We start from the raw sequence: 14,156 nt of genomic DNA, 5'->3' as shown, positions 1-14,156 counted from the left end.
GAGCTTAACAAGGCATTCCTGTTTTCCATCTAGACATGTGCATTCATGGTGCTTTGTACGACACATCGAAGCTTGAGTATTTGGCATAGTGCACATACCTGAGCCATATACCTGAGGGCTTAGCAAAGATCTTCCATTTGAGAGCTTTCCCTTTGACAACACAGCTTCTCAACCCATAATACTAGGAAGTGCATTATCTGTTTTAGGAATTGCAGTGCAATCATTGTTAATTGTCATCATTTGTGAGCTCTGTGCTCTCAATAATTGGACACGTCATTCGCTGACCCATATTTAAGAAAATCAGCCCAACAAGCGTTCACATAAAAAAAATAAAAACTCTTTTTCAAGCTAGCTTTTGATGAATATTTTTGAGTCATTGTTTTCAATGTTTTTCTTTAAATTCTATCATTTTATTGTCATTCGTGTTGTTTTCTTGTTTTTATACATATGTAATTTTATGTGATTGTTTTTTTTTTTATCTTATTTTTTTTAATTTATTTTTTATCCCCTTTTTTCCCAATTTGGAATGACCAATTCCCACTACTTAGTAGGTCCTCGTGGTGGTGCGGTTACTCACCTCAATCCAGGTGGCGGAGGACAAGTCTCAGTTGTCTCCACTTCTGAGACCGTCAATCTGCGCATCTTATCACATGACTCGTTGTGCATGACACCGCGGAGACTCCGCGTGTGGAGGCTCATGCTACTCTCCGCGATCCACGCACAACTTACCACGCGCCCCATTGAGAGCGAGAAGCACAAATCGCGACCACGAGGAGGTTACCCCATGTTACTCTTCCTCCCTAGCAACCGGGCCAATTTGCTTGCTTAGGAGACATAGCTGGAGTCACTCAGCACACCCTGATACTACTGTCTCCTTAAGATGAATCACTTATGATGTTTTATTCCTCTTTTGTAAGTCACTTTGGATAGAAACGTCTACCAAATGAATAAATGTAATGTAAATGTAAAGTCTCGGAAGTAAAGAACGAGACGTTTTTTGCAGCTTGGTGTCAATAAATGCTCTTTTTGGACTAAGGAGGAAGTTTTAAGTTCTGAAACTTACTGTATGTTTTTATAGTCAGTAAACTCTTATGTCAAAAGATCAAGGAAAATGTGATGGCTCAAGACATGACATGACACCTTTAAAGCTACTCCCACCAACTCTGGAGAGACCTTTTTGATAGACTGTTTTGAAATAGTGTACTTTGACATGGTCTATTGTTGTCTGAAGTGCTTTCTTGAAGGTTTGATGAGGTCTGATGTGGTCTAATGGGGTCTGAAGTGGTCTAATGGGGTGTCTTGGGGGGTCTAATGAGGTCTAATGTATAACCTTTTAAAACTATTTTAAACTTTCAGGCCAGGCTTTGTCAAGCTTACATCAAATTTGTCTTCACAAACTTTACCTATTTAGTTATTATTATTACTTTCTCCTAGCTTTGACCAGAAAAATAACCAATAAAGAGATATATGGTGATGAGCCAAAATATTATGACCACCTGCCTAATATGCTGTTCGTCCTCCTCGTGCTGCCAAAACAGCGCCAACCCGTCGAGGCATGGACCAAGACATTAGCAGCAGATCCTTCAAGTCCTCAAGTACTGTAAATTGCGAGGTGGAGACACCGTGTATCTGACTTTTTTGCCCAGCACATCCCAAAGATGCCCAATCGGATTGAGATCTGGGGAATTTGGAGGCCAGGGCAACACCTTGAACTCTTCACATTGTTCCTCAAACCATTCCCCAGTAATGTGTGCAGTGTGGCAGGGCGCATTATACTGCTGAAAGAGGCCACTGCCATCAGGGAATACCATTGCCATGAAGGGGTGTACTTAGTCTGCAACGATGTTTAGGTAGGTGGCCCATGTCAAATTGATGTCCACATGAATGGCCGGACCAAGGTTTCCCCAGCAAAACATTGCCCAGAACTTCACACTCCCTCTACCGGCTTCTCGTCCATCACTTCCCCAGGTAAACAGCACACACGTGCACGGCCGTTCACGTGATGTAAAAGAAAACGGGACTCATCGGACCAGGCGACCATCTTCCACTGCTCCAAGGTCCAGTTCCGACACTCGAGTGCCCATTGTAGGCACTTTCGAAGGTGGATAGGGGTCATCATGGGCACTTTGACCGGTCTGCGCAGCCCCATACGCAGCAGGGTGCGATGCACTATGTGTTGTGACACATTCCTCCCTTAAACATCATTACAATTTTTTGTGGCTAGTGCCACAGTAGACGGTCCGTTCGGACCAGATGGGATAGCCTTCGTTGCCCTCGCGCATCAGTGAGCCCTGGACACCCAACAACCTGTTGCCGGTTTGTGGTTCGTCCCTCCTCGGACCACTGTCAGTATGTACTCACCACTGCTAACCGGGAGCACCCCACAAGCCTTGCCATTTCAGAGATGCTCTGACCCAGTCGTCTGGCCATAAAAATTTGGCCCTTGTCAAAGTCGCTCAGGTCTTTACTCCTGCCCATTTGTCCTGCATTCAACACGCTGACTACAAGAACTGATTGTTCACTTACCATATATCTACCCAGACCTTGACATGTGGCCTTGTTAGGAGATGATCAGTGTTATTTGCTTCACCTTATAATGTTTTGGCTCATCAGCGTAAATAGCTTAATGGTTAATCAAGTGCATCTTTGTGGGCTGATTGCTCATTGTCAAATTGTTTTTCTTTTCTTTTCCCACAGATCCACATTCAGAGAACGGAGGGCTGTGATCACATGACCTGCGCGCAGTGTAACACCAACTTTTGTTACCGTTGCGGGGAGAAATACAGGCACCTACGCTTCTTTGGGGACCACACCTCCAACCTGAGTGTGTTTGGCTGCAAGTACCGCTACCTGCCTGAGAAACCCCATCTACGCCGGCTGGTCCGAGGCTCTGTTTGTAGTGAGTATGCATGACCGGAGAACAAAACATTATTTGTTGAATTAATGTTCTCAAACAGGCTTTTCGAACACTCTCCTGTCAACTTTAAGTCTCACAAGTAGGGCTGGTTAAAAATATAGATTTTCCAATGCATCGCAATCTTTATTGGAACGATCCCAGTATTGACTTTTAAATCCCAAGACAGATCTTTCACTTTGTGCAGCAACCCTCTACAGTGCAGGTAAATCACTTTCATATGCAACCAAATTTTACACCATGCGACTAAAAATGTCTGTGATTAGCCACTGGCTGGTAAATTTTCAGATTTCACTACCATGATTGAGTAGTATATTGGCAAAGAATTTCAAGACCCATACAAATTGGAATCTAATCCAATTAAGAGCTTGTGAATCGGAATCGAATCAAATCAGAAAATCTGTGTCAATACACAGCTCTCACAATCCTTAAAAATTTGCATTTTTGAATTTTTTAAAAAAGTACTCTCAGCAAAGTAATAATTCTTGGGACATAATCGTACATCACTAGATAAAGCACAAGTTGTTCTGTATGTTCATTATTGCGTGCAACCAGTGATCACAGTTTTATTTTGTCATTTGTTTATTATTTCACTGCACCCAGTCATTCTCATCACATCTAATTCAGACTACAAGCTCACAGCTCACCTAAAACATTAAATTGTTTTGCCATTGGGATGCACCACTGCTGAATATCAGTTCAGGAAACATAGGTGTACAGGCACAACTGTAGTGTATAACTATATACTGTATGTAAATCTTTGAATAGAGCTGCAAAACCCCTGTTCACTCGTTTTTCTAGTGAAGAAATATGAGCTCATTTTTGTGTTTAAGCCTTGTCACAAAACAAGAATGTTATGACACAACCACAGCAGCTGAAAGAACCATTTAGACAAAGCCAAACCCTGCTAGATTACGACAGTTAGTATGACCACAGATACATGACCACCACTATGATCTGCCTTAAGTTTGCATATCCCTCCAGTGCTGATGTGTAACCCTTACATGAGCTGTACCGTGTATCACAAATAATGCTGAACAATTCTGTATTCCAGGTAAGGCTGAAACGATTAGTTGACGTTATCGACAACGTCGACAATAAAAAAATTCAGACAAAGAAATTTTGTTGTCGAACAGTCATTTAATCTCATTTAACATAACATGAGATCGTATGAAACTCTAATGATGACACGTGAGAGGAGCACTTTAGTTCGAGTGCATAGTGGAGAGGAAGAAGACACAGCTTACAGTCCAGACGCACTCCAGACTTTCCAAAAAGCCTAAGGTTATGTAGATCGCAAAGTATGAGGGAATTATGCAAAATACAAAATAAGTAAATACAGAAGCAGTGTTGTCATGAAATAAAGCGGAGCTAGCGATCCGCTGGAGTAAAACTTGCATATGTGTCTAAAATGGAAACAACCCGGCATTTTATCTTTACTGCATCCTTTATTAAAGTTCAAATATTAAGGCAGCGGGTCATGTAAATAAGCACAAACTCCGAAACTGGCATTTCTCTGTGTGGTCAGAGCCACTTCTGTGAGTCATGTGAAATGACCCAATCTAAGGGGGAGAGACTGAAACTGCACCCGGCTGATGCGCACTGGCACAGACACGTTCGCCCCTCGCGTGCACCGGCTTGCAACATATTGAATCATAATATACAGTATGTGTCACGGTGTGTATCTTATCATAATGAAATTGGCAATACACAGCTCTATTAAGAAGAGAGAGTTTTTTTATGTGAGTTAAAGATGGATCTAAATTTAATTGAACAAAAAGGTGAGAGAGTGTAGTCTTAGCCCATTATACACTGCAACATAATATTATTATTATTATTATTTTTTTGGCTTGTTTTCCTGTAGGCTATAAATATCTAAAACTCCTTTAAGTTAAAACATGATATATTTACTCGAGGCTATACTGCAGAAAATAAAGTGCCCGACGTGGTCTTCAGCTGTTGTTGCCCATCTGCCTCAAGGTTCGACGTGTTGTGCATTCTGAGATGCTATTCTGCTCACGTCAAATGTACAGAGTGGTTATCTGAGTTACCGTAGCCTTTCTGTCAGCTTGAACCAGTCTGGCCATTCTCCGTTGACCTCTTTCATCAACAAGGCGTTTCCATCCGCAGAATTGCCGCTCACTGGATGTTTTTTGTTTTTGGCACCATTCTGAGTAAACTCAAGGTACTGTTGTGTGTGAAAATCCCAGGAGATCAGCAATTACAGAAATACTCAAACCAGCCCATCTGGCACCAACAATCATTCCATGGTCAAAATCACTGAGATCACATTTTTTCCCCATTCTGATTGTAGATGTGAACATTAACTGAAGCTCCTGACCCATATCTGCATGTTTTTATGCATTGCACTGCTGCCACATGATTGGCTGATTAGATAATTGCATGAATAAGTAGGCATACAAATAAAGTACTCAGTGAGTGTATATTCAAGATATATTGTCTGAAAACAAGTCTAAATATCTTATATGTTGCTTCTCAGGTAAATGTATCTTGTTTGAAGAATTTTAGATATTTTTAAATGGAAAACAAGACTAAAACACTCGATAAAAATATGATGTTTTTTGCAGTGAATTGTTTTTATTATATTAAACTTAATAAAAATCCTCTAGAATTTGAAATTTTAAGGTCATTTTGAGGTATGCTTTTGTTCTAATTTTTATTTTTTATTTTTAGTAAAGCACATATTTAATACAACCTCTTAACTCGAGGCACAAGCTGAATTGTCAGTTAAGAGCTAATGATTAATCATTGCAATAATCACCCGAATAGTCGAATAATCGTTAGTTGCATCCCTAATTCCAGGATTGGTTTTAGTTTAACAAAACCCACCAAATCAGATCAGGCTTCATTATGGTATCAAGACACTGGTTATCAACTTTCTTTATCAACTTAGTTTGATTCTAAGTTTACGATTAGTTCACAAGCACATTCACATTAATGAATGACGTTTGCACCACACAGCCAATCGCGTGCAACTTGGAGAGAGACAGCGCAATTCACTTCTCTTGAGAGTCATTTACTTAGCTGAAGATTAGTATAAAAATATGATAAATTAAAACACATCTACACAGCACAAAAGATCATCATCACTATAAAATGAAGAATTTAAACATTTACATAGAAAGAACAAACAGTAAATGTCACGAGAGCTCGAGAGGACTGCTGGAAAAAAAATCTGGATGTTATAAAGGTGTTAAAATAGCTGATATATCATTGTGTAAGTTAATTTTATATAGGACCACAACAAGAATGCACAGGCCAAGTCATTTTAAAAGCTTAAATCTTTATTCAAAATATATATATATAAAAAAAAACGTTATTGTAATTTAAATTAAAAGCTTAATATCATTTAAGATTATTATAAATTAATATAGCCTACTGTTTAATAATTAAAAAGTGAGCACTTGGAATATGAGAAGATGGTATGAATAAACGGTTAGCGGTTTAGTGTATGTTACTATGGCGATGAACCCTGATGAAAACCTGTCCACTGTACTGGTACCGCAAATTCAGAGTTTGCGAATTCACTACGTTTAAAGTTAGCTAGCCATTTAATCCTGCTTTGTGATATAGGCCCCTGGAGTCTGTGTGATGTCCTCAGGGCAGTGCAGTGAACCGTAGAATGATACTCAACCATCCACACATCACAGACACAAGGGGTTAGTACACAGGTCATAAAGTTCATTTTACTGACTCGCTGAGAAAAACAAATGCGCTCCATCCATTTCCCCTCAATCCAGCAATAGATAAGAATTCTAAATGTGTTTGTTTTAGTGAGGCTCAATGCTTTGCTTTTGCTTTCTCCACAGTGAGTAAAGTGCTGGTGGCTCCAGTGGCCATTGTCCTTGTTGTGATCGTTGGAGCTCTGGCACTGGTCATAGGTAAGGATTTCTGAACACTTCCCGGCAAATCTCACAAAAGCCTGTCAAGAATATTCCCGGGTCATATTTCACCACAAAATCAAAAAAAATAAACTAATTATATTTTGTACAAAAGAATTAAACCTTTACGATCCTCATTAATATTCAGTACCATATTATTCTCATTACCATAATAAAAAATACAATTATATATGTATATATATATATATATATATATATATATATATATATATATATATATATATATATATATTCAGTACCATATTATTCTCATTACCATAATAAAAAATACAATTATATATATATATAATTTTATTTTTTATTATGTTAATGAGAATATGCATATGGTACTGAAAATTTATATACACACTCACTGAGCACTTTATTAGGAACACTATGGTCCTAATAAAGTGCCCGACATGGTCTTCTGCTATTGTAGCCCATCTGCCTCAAGGTTCGACGTGTTGTGCATTCTGAGATGCTATTCTGCTCACTACAGTTGTACAGAGTGGTTATCTGAGTTACTGTAGCCTTTCTTTCAGTTCAAACCAGTGTGCCCATTCTCCATTGACCTCTCTCATCAACAAGGCGTTTCCCTCCGCAGAACTGACGCTCACTGGATGTTTTTTGTTTTTGGCACCATTCTGAGTAAACTCTTGAGACTGTTGTGCATGAAAATCCCAGGAGATCAGCAGTTACAGGAATACTCAAACCAGCCCGTCTGGCACCTACAATCATGCCACGTTCCAAATCACTGACATCACATTTTTTCCCCATTCCATTGGTTGATGTGAACATTAACTGAAGCTCCTGACCCGTATCTGCATAATTTTATGCATTGCACTGCTGCCACACGATTGGCTGATTAGATAATCACATGATTAAGTATGTGTGCAGGTGTTCCTAATAAAAAGTGCTCAGTGAGTGTGTAGATACTATATATACACTACCGTTCAAATGTTTAGGGTCACTTACTCATTCTTTATTTTATTTTTTATTTTTTCTCATTTTAGAATAATAGTAAAGTCATCACAACTATGGAATACTAGAAATGGAAATATGGGAATTATGTTGTGACTAAAAAAATCCAAAATAAATCAAAACTATGTTATATTTTAACATCTTCAAAGTGGCCACACTTTGCCAAGATTTTGCAGAAATTTTCTCAACCAACCTCTTGAGGTATCACCCTGGGATGCTTTTTAAACAGTATTGAAGGAGTTCCCATCTATATGCTGGGCACTTGGTGTCTGCTTTTCTTAATTATTCGGTCCATTTCAAAAACTTTTTTTTTTAATAAAATTTTAGTTTTGTAATGAAATAAATTAATATGTTGGCACAATTATATTTGTCTACAAAACTAATTTCAAACATTTAAGCATACGCCTTCAGATCAAAAGATTTTAAGATCATGAGAAACATTTCAGGCAAGTGACCCCAAACTTTTGAACGGTAGTGTGTGTATGTGTGTATATATATATATATATATATATATATATCAACAAGCCACATAATTTGAGAGATCATTGATATCCATAACACAAACGGTTTGGCAAAGTTGCAATACTTTGAGTTGGGGGTATAGAACAAACCCTTAATTTGGTTGTGCTTAATTATCACAGAAATAATGTCACAATGCATAAAATCTTAATGGTCCTAAATATAGGCTTAATTTTTCTGTAGGCAAAATAAAATTTCAGATTTTTTTTTCCCCCTTTTAATTTTAAGGTGAAATATGGCCTGTGCACGTTCTTGGTTGCTTCTATTGTGGGTTAATTCTGTTTTCTTATACTTCACATTTTCTCTAAAGCACTTTTGGCACACATTGCCTGTATGGTCATATGACATATGTATTTTATTATGTTATTTTCAACCTCTTGTCTTTTGGTTTAACCGAGCTGCCCTGTATTGTGACTGATCTCTCTATAGGCCTGTTTGCTTTGCCTATCTACTACATCTGTAAGAGGAGGAAGCGCTCAGAGGGGTCAGGAAGCTGGATGTGCTGAATCAGCCTCTGTCATCCTGCTCAGGAACTGGACACACAAACACACCACAAAAATAGGATATTTGCCACCTAGATACAACAGTCACAATGTGAGGTTTTCCTGTTAAATGCACCTTGTGAATATCCTCAATTGCACAGCAAACCTCTCCTCCACAAATATCTGGGGATAAATGTGGTGTCTTTGGCATTATGATCAAAAACTAAATGGGGAGATTCTGTTTTGGAATATTTTATTTATGACCCCAAAACTGATTTGAATTCAATTCCATTTTTAAAAATGGAACCATAGACTCTATATGCTCTGTTCCAAACCCTAGTGTGTGAGTTTTTTTTTGTTTGTTTGTTTGTTTGTTTGTTTTTAGCAGGGTAGGAAACTGTCTTAGAAGGCAGCTGCCTTTGTAGGTAGCAAGCAATGAAGCAGCTCACTAGGTTCTGAAACAGAGCTTAAATACTAGAGGATATGTTATGTAATAAATTTTTGTCCTTTTTAATCTATTTGTGACGTGCATAAGATGTTATAATCTGCAAGCATTTAGTGCCCGATGATGGTGAGTCGATTATGATGATGAATTACTGTCTGTCCCTCTCTACCCCCCTTCATCTGTGTGCTGTGCCAACATCCGCAAGAATTTGCATGATCAACAAAACACGTTTCTGTCTGCTGCACTGTTGAAAACAAAAGGCACAGAATTACACCATAGTTCCATGCCAAGGTACAGGCCATCTGTCATGAAAATCAATACTGTGTCATGCAAAGTATTCAAGCCCTCTCTTTTATCAGGACTAATAGACACCCTCAAAACTAAAGCTGTAAACCAAACACAAAATATATCTATGTGCTGCATAGTGCATGCGTTAATCCTGAAAGAACTGTTGTTAGCAAGTTTTTTGTTCTATTTTTTTGTTCACATCTTTTGTTCTTTTTGTTCTATATTTTGTTTTTCGATGTGTTTCCCTAATTTTAGGTCCATAGGATGGACACTTTGACATTCATTGCACACAGTTTGCACACATGGCCACTGGGCGGCACCTTATTCACACTGCAAAAATCATTTTCTTAATCTGAATTTTTGTCTTGTTTTCCAGTAAAAATATCTAAACATTCTTGAAATTAATTTATTGAAATATTAAGACTTGTTTTCAGAGAATATATCTTGAATGTTTATTTTTCTTACCCCATTGGCAATTTATTTTAAGCTTATTTTAAGTTTTAAGCATAAATCTAACATAGGTTTGTGTTTAAAACATGAATAAAAACTTATTTGCCCATGGGGTTAGAAACAAATATTAAAACATTATTCAAACCGGTCTTATTTATCTTAATAATAAAACTTTCCTTCTTAATTTAAATTGTTTAAGGATGTTATTTTTTACTGGACATTCAATACAAAAATACTGATTAAGAAAATCATTGTTTTGCCGTGCATTTAGTGGCATGTTGATCTAATCTGCCACCTTGCCAGATACCATCATTGCCTAATAGGCATCCCTGCTGTAATATTGCACAGTGTTATAGATTCATATCCACTGTATTCCATTGCCATGTGTTGTGTTTGAAATCCCATGTTGTTACAAAACCCAACTACTGTTGCATGCCAACACTTATAGGATGGTGAAGTACGACCTTGACCATTTGAAATATATTCACTTTACTAAAGTACATGAAATGAAATGTAAACAAAAGGCAACCCTTAAAGGTATATTTCACTCAAAAATGAAAATTCTCTCATCATTTACTCACCCTCATGCCATCCTAGATGTGTATGACATTCTTTCTTCTGCTTAACACCAACGACGATTTTTTAGAAGAATATCTTAGCTCTGTGGGTCCATAATATGCAAGTGAATGTTGACCAGAACTTTGAAGGTCCAAAAATCATATAAAAGTACCATAAAATAATCCATAAGATTTCAGTGGTTAAATCCATATCGATATGATAGGTGAGGGTGAGAAACAGGTAAATATTTAAGCCCTTTTTTTCAATAAATCTCCACTTTCACTTTCATAATTCTTCTTTTGTTATTGGCTCTTCACATTCTTTGTGCATATCGCCACCTACTGGGCAGGGAGGAGAATTTATAGGAAAAACGAATCTGTTTCTCACCAGCACCTATCAAATTGGTACTGAATATATGGATTTAACCACTGGAGTCGTATGGATTATGTTTGTGCTACCTTTTATGTCCTTTTTGGACCTTCAAAATTTTGGACCCCATTTACTTGCATTGTATGGACCTACAGAGCTGAGATATTCTTCTAAAAGTCTTTGTTTGTGTTCTGCAGAAGAAAGAATGTCATACACATCCGGGATGGCATGAGGGTGAGTAAATGATGAGAGAATTTTTATTTTTAGGTGAACTATCCCTTTAAGCTCAATTTTCAGTTCAACATCTATCCCATGTTGATTTGAATTAAGATAGACATTAATTCTCCAACAAAGGCTGGTCTGGAGGAAAGACAGGAAGCACAGGGGAAAAGCACTGCCGGAAAGGTAGAAACCATAACAATGCAGGCAGTCTGGAACATCAGGAATATGAGTATTAAGGCATAGAGCAACTCGTAGTCTGACTGGTCGAATACTCATTTGGGACATGCACTGGAAAAATAATTTTCTTAATCAATACTTTTGTATATGTTGACCAGTTAAAGTATCTAAAAGTCCTTAAAACAAAATAAATGTTCTTGACAAGCAAAATTACAAAAGATATTGCGAGTTATTTTCAGTGAAGGTATCTTAAATTACGTTTATTTTCTTACCACAGTGTTTTTTTAACGCATACGTTTTTATTTTGTTATGCTATATATATATATATATATATATATATATATATATATTTGCCAGTGGGGTAAGACAATTAAACTTAATTCATGATATGTCTTATTAGCTTACACAGTTTTACTTCTCAAATTAATTTATCATGTTTAAAAGATGTTTAGATAGTTTTACTTGAAAATAAGACAAAAATAGGCTACTGAGGCTACTTTTTTTTTCTTTTTTTTTTTTTTTTTTGCAGTGCCACATGCAAAATTTATGATAAGTGTCTGATTATTGTGGTTGTCAGTTATTATCATTTCAAAGTGGTTTGGGTTTTTGAGACAATCAATTATGAAAATGCATTTTGGCTGTTGTGAATGCCCCTGTTATTCTCAGGAAGAATTGCATCACATTTCTACTGTTATATCACTCCTGTACAGATAACACAATTATCTGTAGATATATTGAGAATAAGTAAAGAAAACAGAAATACAGTGCATCAATTTCTTAATCAGTATTTTTCTCTTGTTTTCCAGTGAAAATATTGAAACATCCCTAAAAGATCAATTTAGTAAAGATGCAAAACTACTTTGTTTTCAGAGAATGAATTAAGTGAATTAAAAATCTTAAATTAAGTAAATATTTCTTAAGTTTCAAACATGTTTTAAGCATCAAACTAATATATATATATATATATATATATATATATTATGCTTAAAACAAGAAAAATACTATTTGTCAGTGTGGTCAAATAAAATAAACAATATACTCTCTGAAAACCAGTTTCCAAAAAATGTCTTGTTTTAAGGATGTTTCTCGATATTTCTTACTGAAAAACAAGACAAAAATACTGATTTAGAAATGTTTTTTTCACTGTGTGGGTCAGAATATTAGCTAACAAACTGCTGTTTCAACTTGCTAACATTATAAGCATTAGGCCTACCTCAGAAGTGCCAATGTGGTTGTTTTACTTATTGTTTTCGTCAACAGATGGTGCCTTTTACAAATGGGATTAAACATACTTAAAGGAACTGAATGAGCAAGTTCTTTAGAAAGTATAGTATAGTTTGAAAGCACACTTGCTGTAATCGATATCCAAAGACATGTAATATTGTATTCCCTAAATATACTGTAGTGTGTGTCTTAGTCTAGTACAACACCCATGTCACATGTCATTTTGTTTCAGGAAAAAAAAAAAAAATGCACATTGTATGTATATTATTATTTTTTATGTTTTGTTCTATTCTTCCATTGTTACATTGCTGCTGCACTTTATTTTCAGTAAAAGAGTCAATTCAGGCCTGCAGACAGCAAACATATTAGTGAGTGAGTTGTTTATCAAATTTAATTAAGAAATAAAAGGAGCTGCCAACAATTTGATTTCCATTGTTTTTAATTGGTGGTGCTAAAGCAAGGAAAATCACTATTACTATTGCTCATACTTAGGTTTAGGGGTTTGTTCAAATTCCTTACCCTAAGTATTAAACTTCAGTTTGTAACTCGTCCTGCAACTGTTTGTGCAACAGACTTGAATGATACCTCAAATTATGTGGTTTGAGGAGAGGCATACTTGTATAAGCAGAATTTTTTTTCATTTTCCCCGGAAGATGATAAAATGGCCAAAACAATCTCTTAAATTTACTGTACATTGAAGGAGGGACCCGAACCACAACATCAGAGATTTGGGGGTTGGCTCTTATGTAACCGCATATTAATACACCAAAAACCACTCAGAACACCTGACCAACCACAACACACTGGCATCATGGTGATGACTTTTGCACAGTCTAGCTCCACTTATATTTTCTTCAGAATATGTAAAAATCTTTTTATTAAGCTTTAACCATGCTACAAACACTGTTTCGGCTATTAATTCAAATATATTCATTTAGGTATAATAGGTCATATAATAAGGTCATAATTATGTTGCCAGCAAAGTTTACATTTAGTTAAACATTGTGTTGAATTTATCTCCAAACAAAACCCTACAGTGACTAAATGACTATGTGACCTACACTAGCGTCCAAAAGTTTGGAATAATGTACAGATTTTGCTCTTATGGAAAGAAATTGTTACTTTTATTCACCAAAGTGGCATTCAACTGATCACAATGTATAGTCAGGACATTAATAACCTGAAAAATTACTATTACAATTTGAAAAAAAAATTCAGAACTTCTTAAACTACTTCAAAGAGTTCTCATCAAACAAAACAAAATCCTCCATGTGCAGCAATGACAGCTTTGCAGATCCTTGGCATTCTAGCTGTCTGTTTGTCCAGATATTCAGGTGACATTTCACCCCACGCTTCCTGTAGTACTTGCCATAGATGTGGCTGTCTTGTCGGGCACTTCTCATGCACCTTACAGTCTAGCTGATCCCACTAAATCTCAATGGGGTTAAGATCCAGAACACTCTTTTCCAATTATCTGTTGTCCAATGTCTGTGTTTCTTTGCCCACTCTAACCTTTTCTCTTTGTTTTTCTGTTTCAAAAGTGGCTTTTTCATTGCAGTTCTTCCCGTAAGGCCTGCACCCCTGAGTCTTCTCTTTACTGTTGAACATGAAACTGGTGTTGAGCG

General features: G+C 36.7%; 1 protein-coding gene across 1 annotated transcript in view; it reads left to right on the top strand.

Moving 5' to 3' along the window:
* LOC127456673 (E3 ubiquitin-protein ligase RNF217-like) overlaps nucleotides 1-12,952 on the top strand; it is a 38,887-nt gene extending 25,935 nt beyond the window's left edge. The window contains exons 4-6 of the mRNA XM_051725139.1: nucleotides 2,698-2,899; nucleotides 6,745-6,816; nucleotides 8,746-12,952. Of these exons, the coding sequence (XP_051581099.1) occupies nucleotides 2,698-2,899; nucleotides 6,745-6,816; nucleotides 8,746-8,822 (351 nt within the window). The 3' untranslated portion in view covers nucleotides 8,823-12,952. The remainder of the gene's footprint in view (nucleotides 1-2,697; nucleotides 2,900-6,744; nucleotides 6,817-8,745) is intronic.
* Nucleotides 12,953-14,156: the final 1,204 nt, after the last annotated feature.

This window comes from Myxocyprinus asiaticus, chromosome 19, assembly GCF_019703515.2.
Source record: "Myxocyprinus asiaticus isolate MX2 ecotype Aquarium Trade chromosome 19, UBuf_Myxa_2, whole genome shotgun sequence".
NCBI lineage: Eukaryota > Metazoa > Chordata > Actinopteri > Cypriniformes > Catostomidae > Myxocyprinus > Myxocyprinus asiaticus.
The sequence above is the reverse complement of the archived record's forward strand: the minus strand, read 5'-3'. Positions and strand labels throughout refer to the sequence as shown.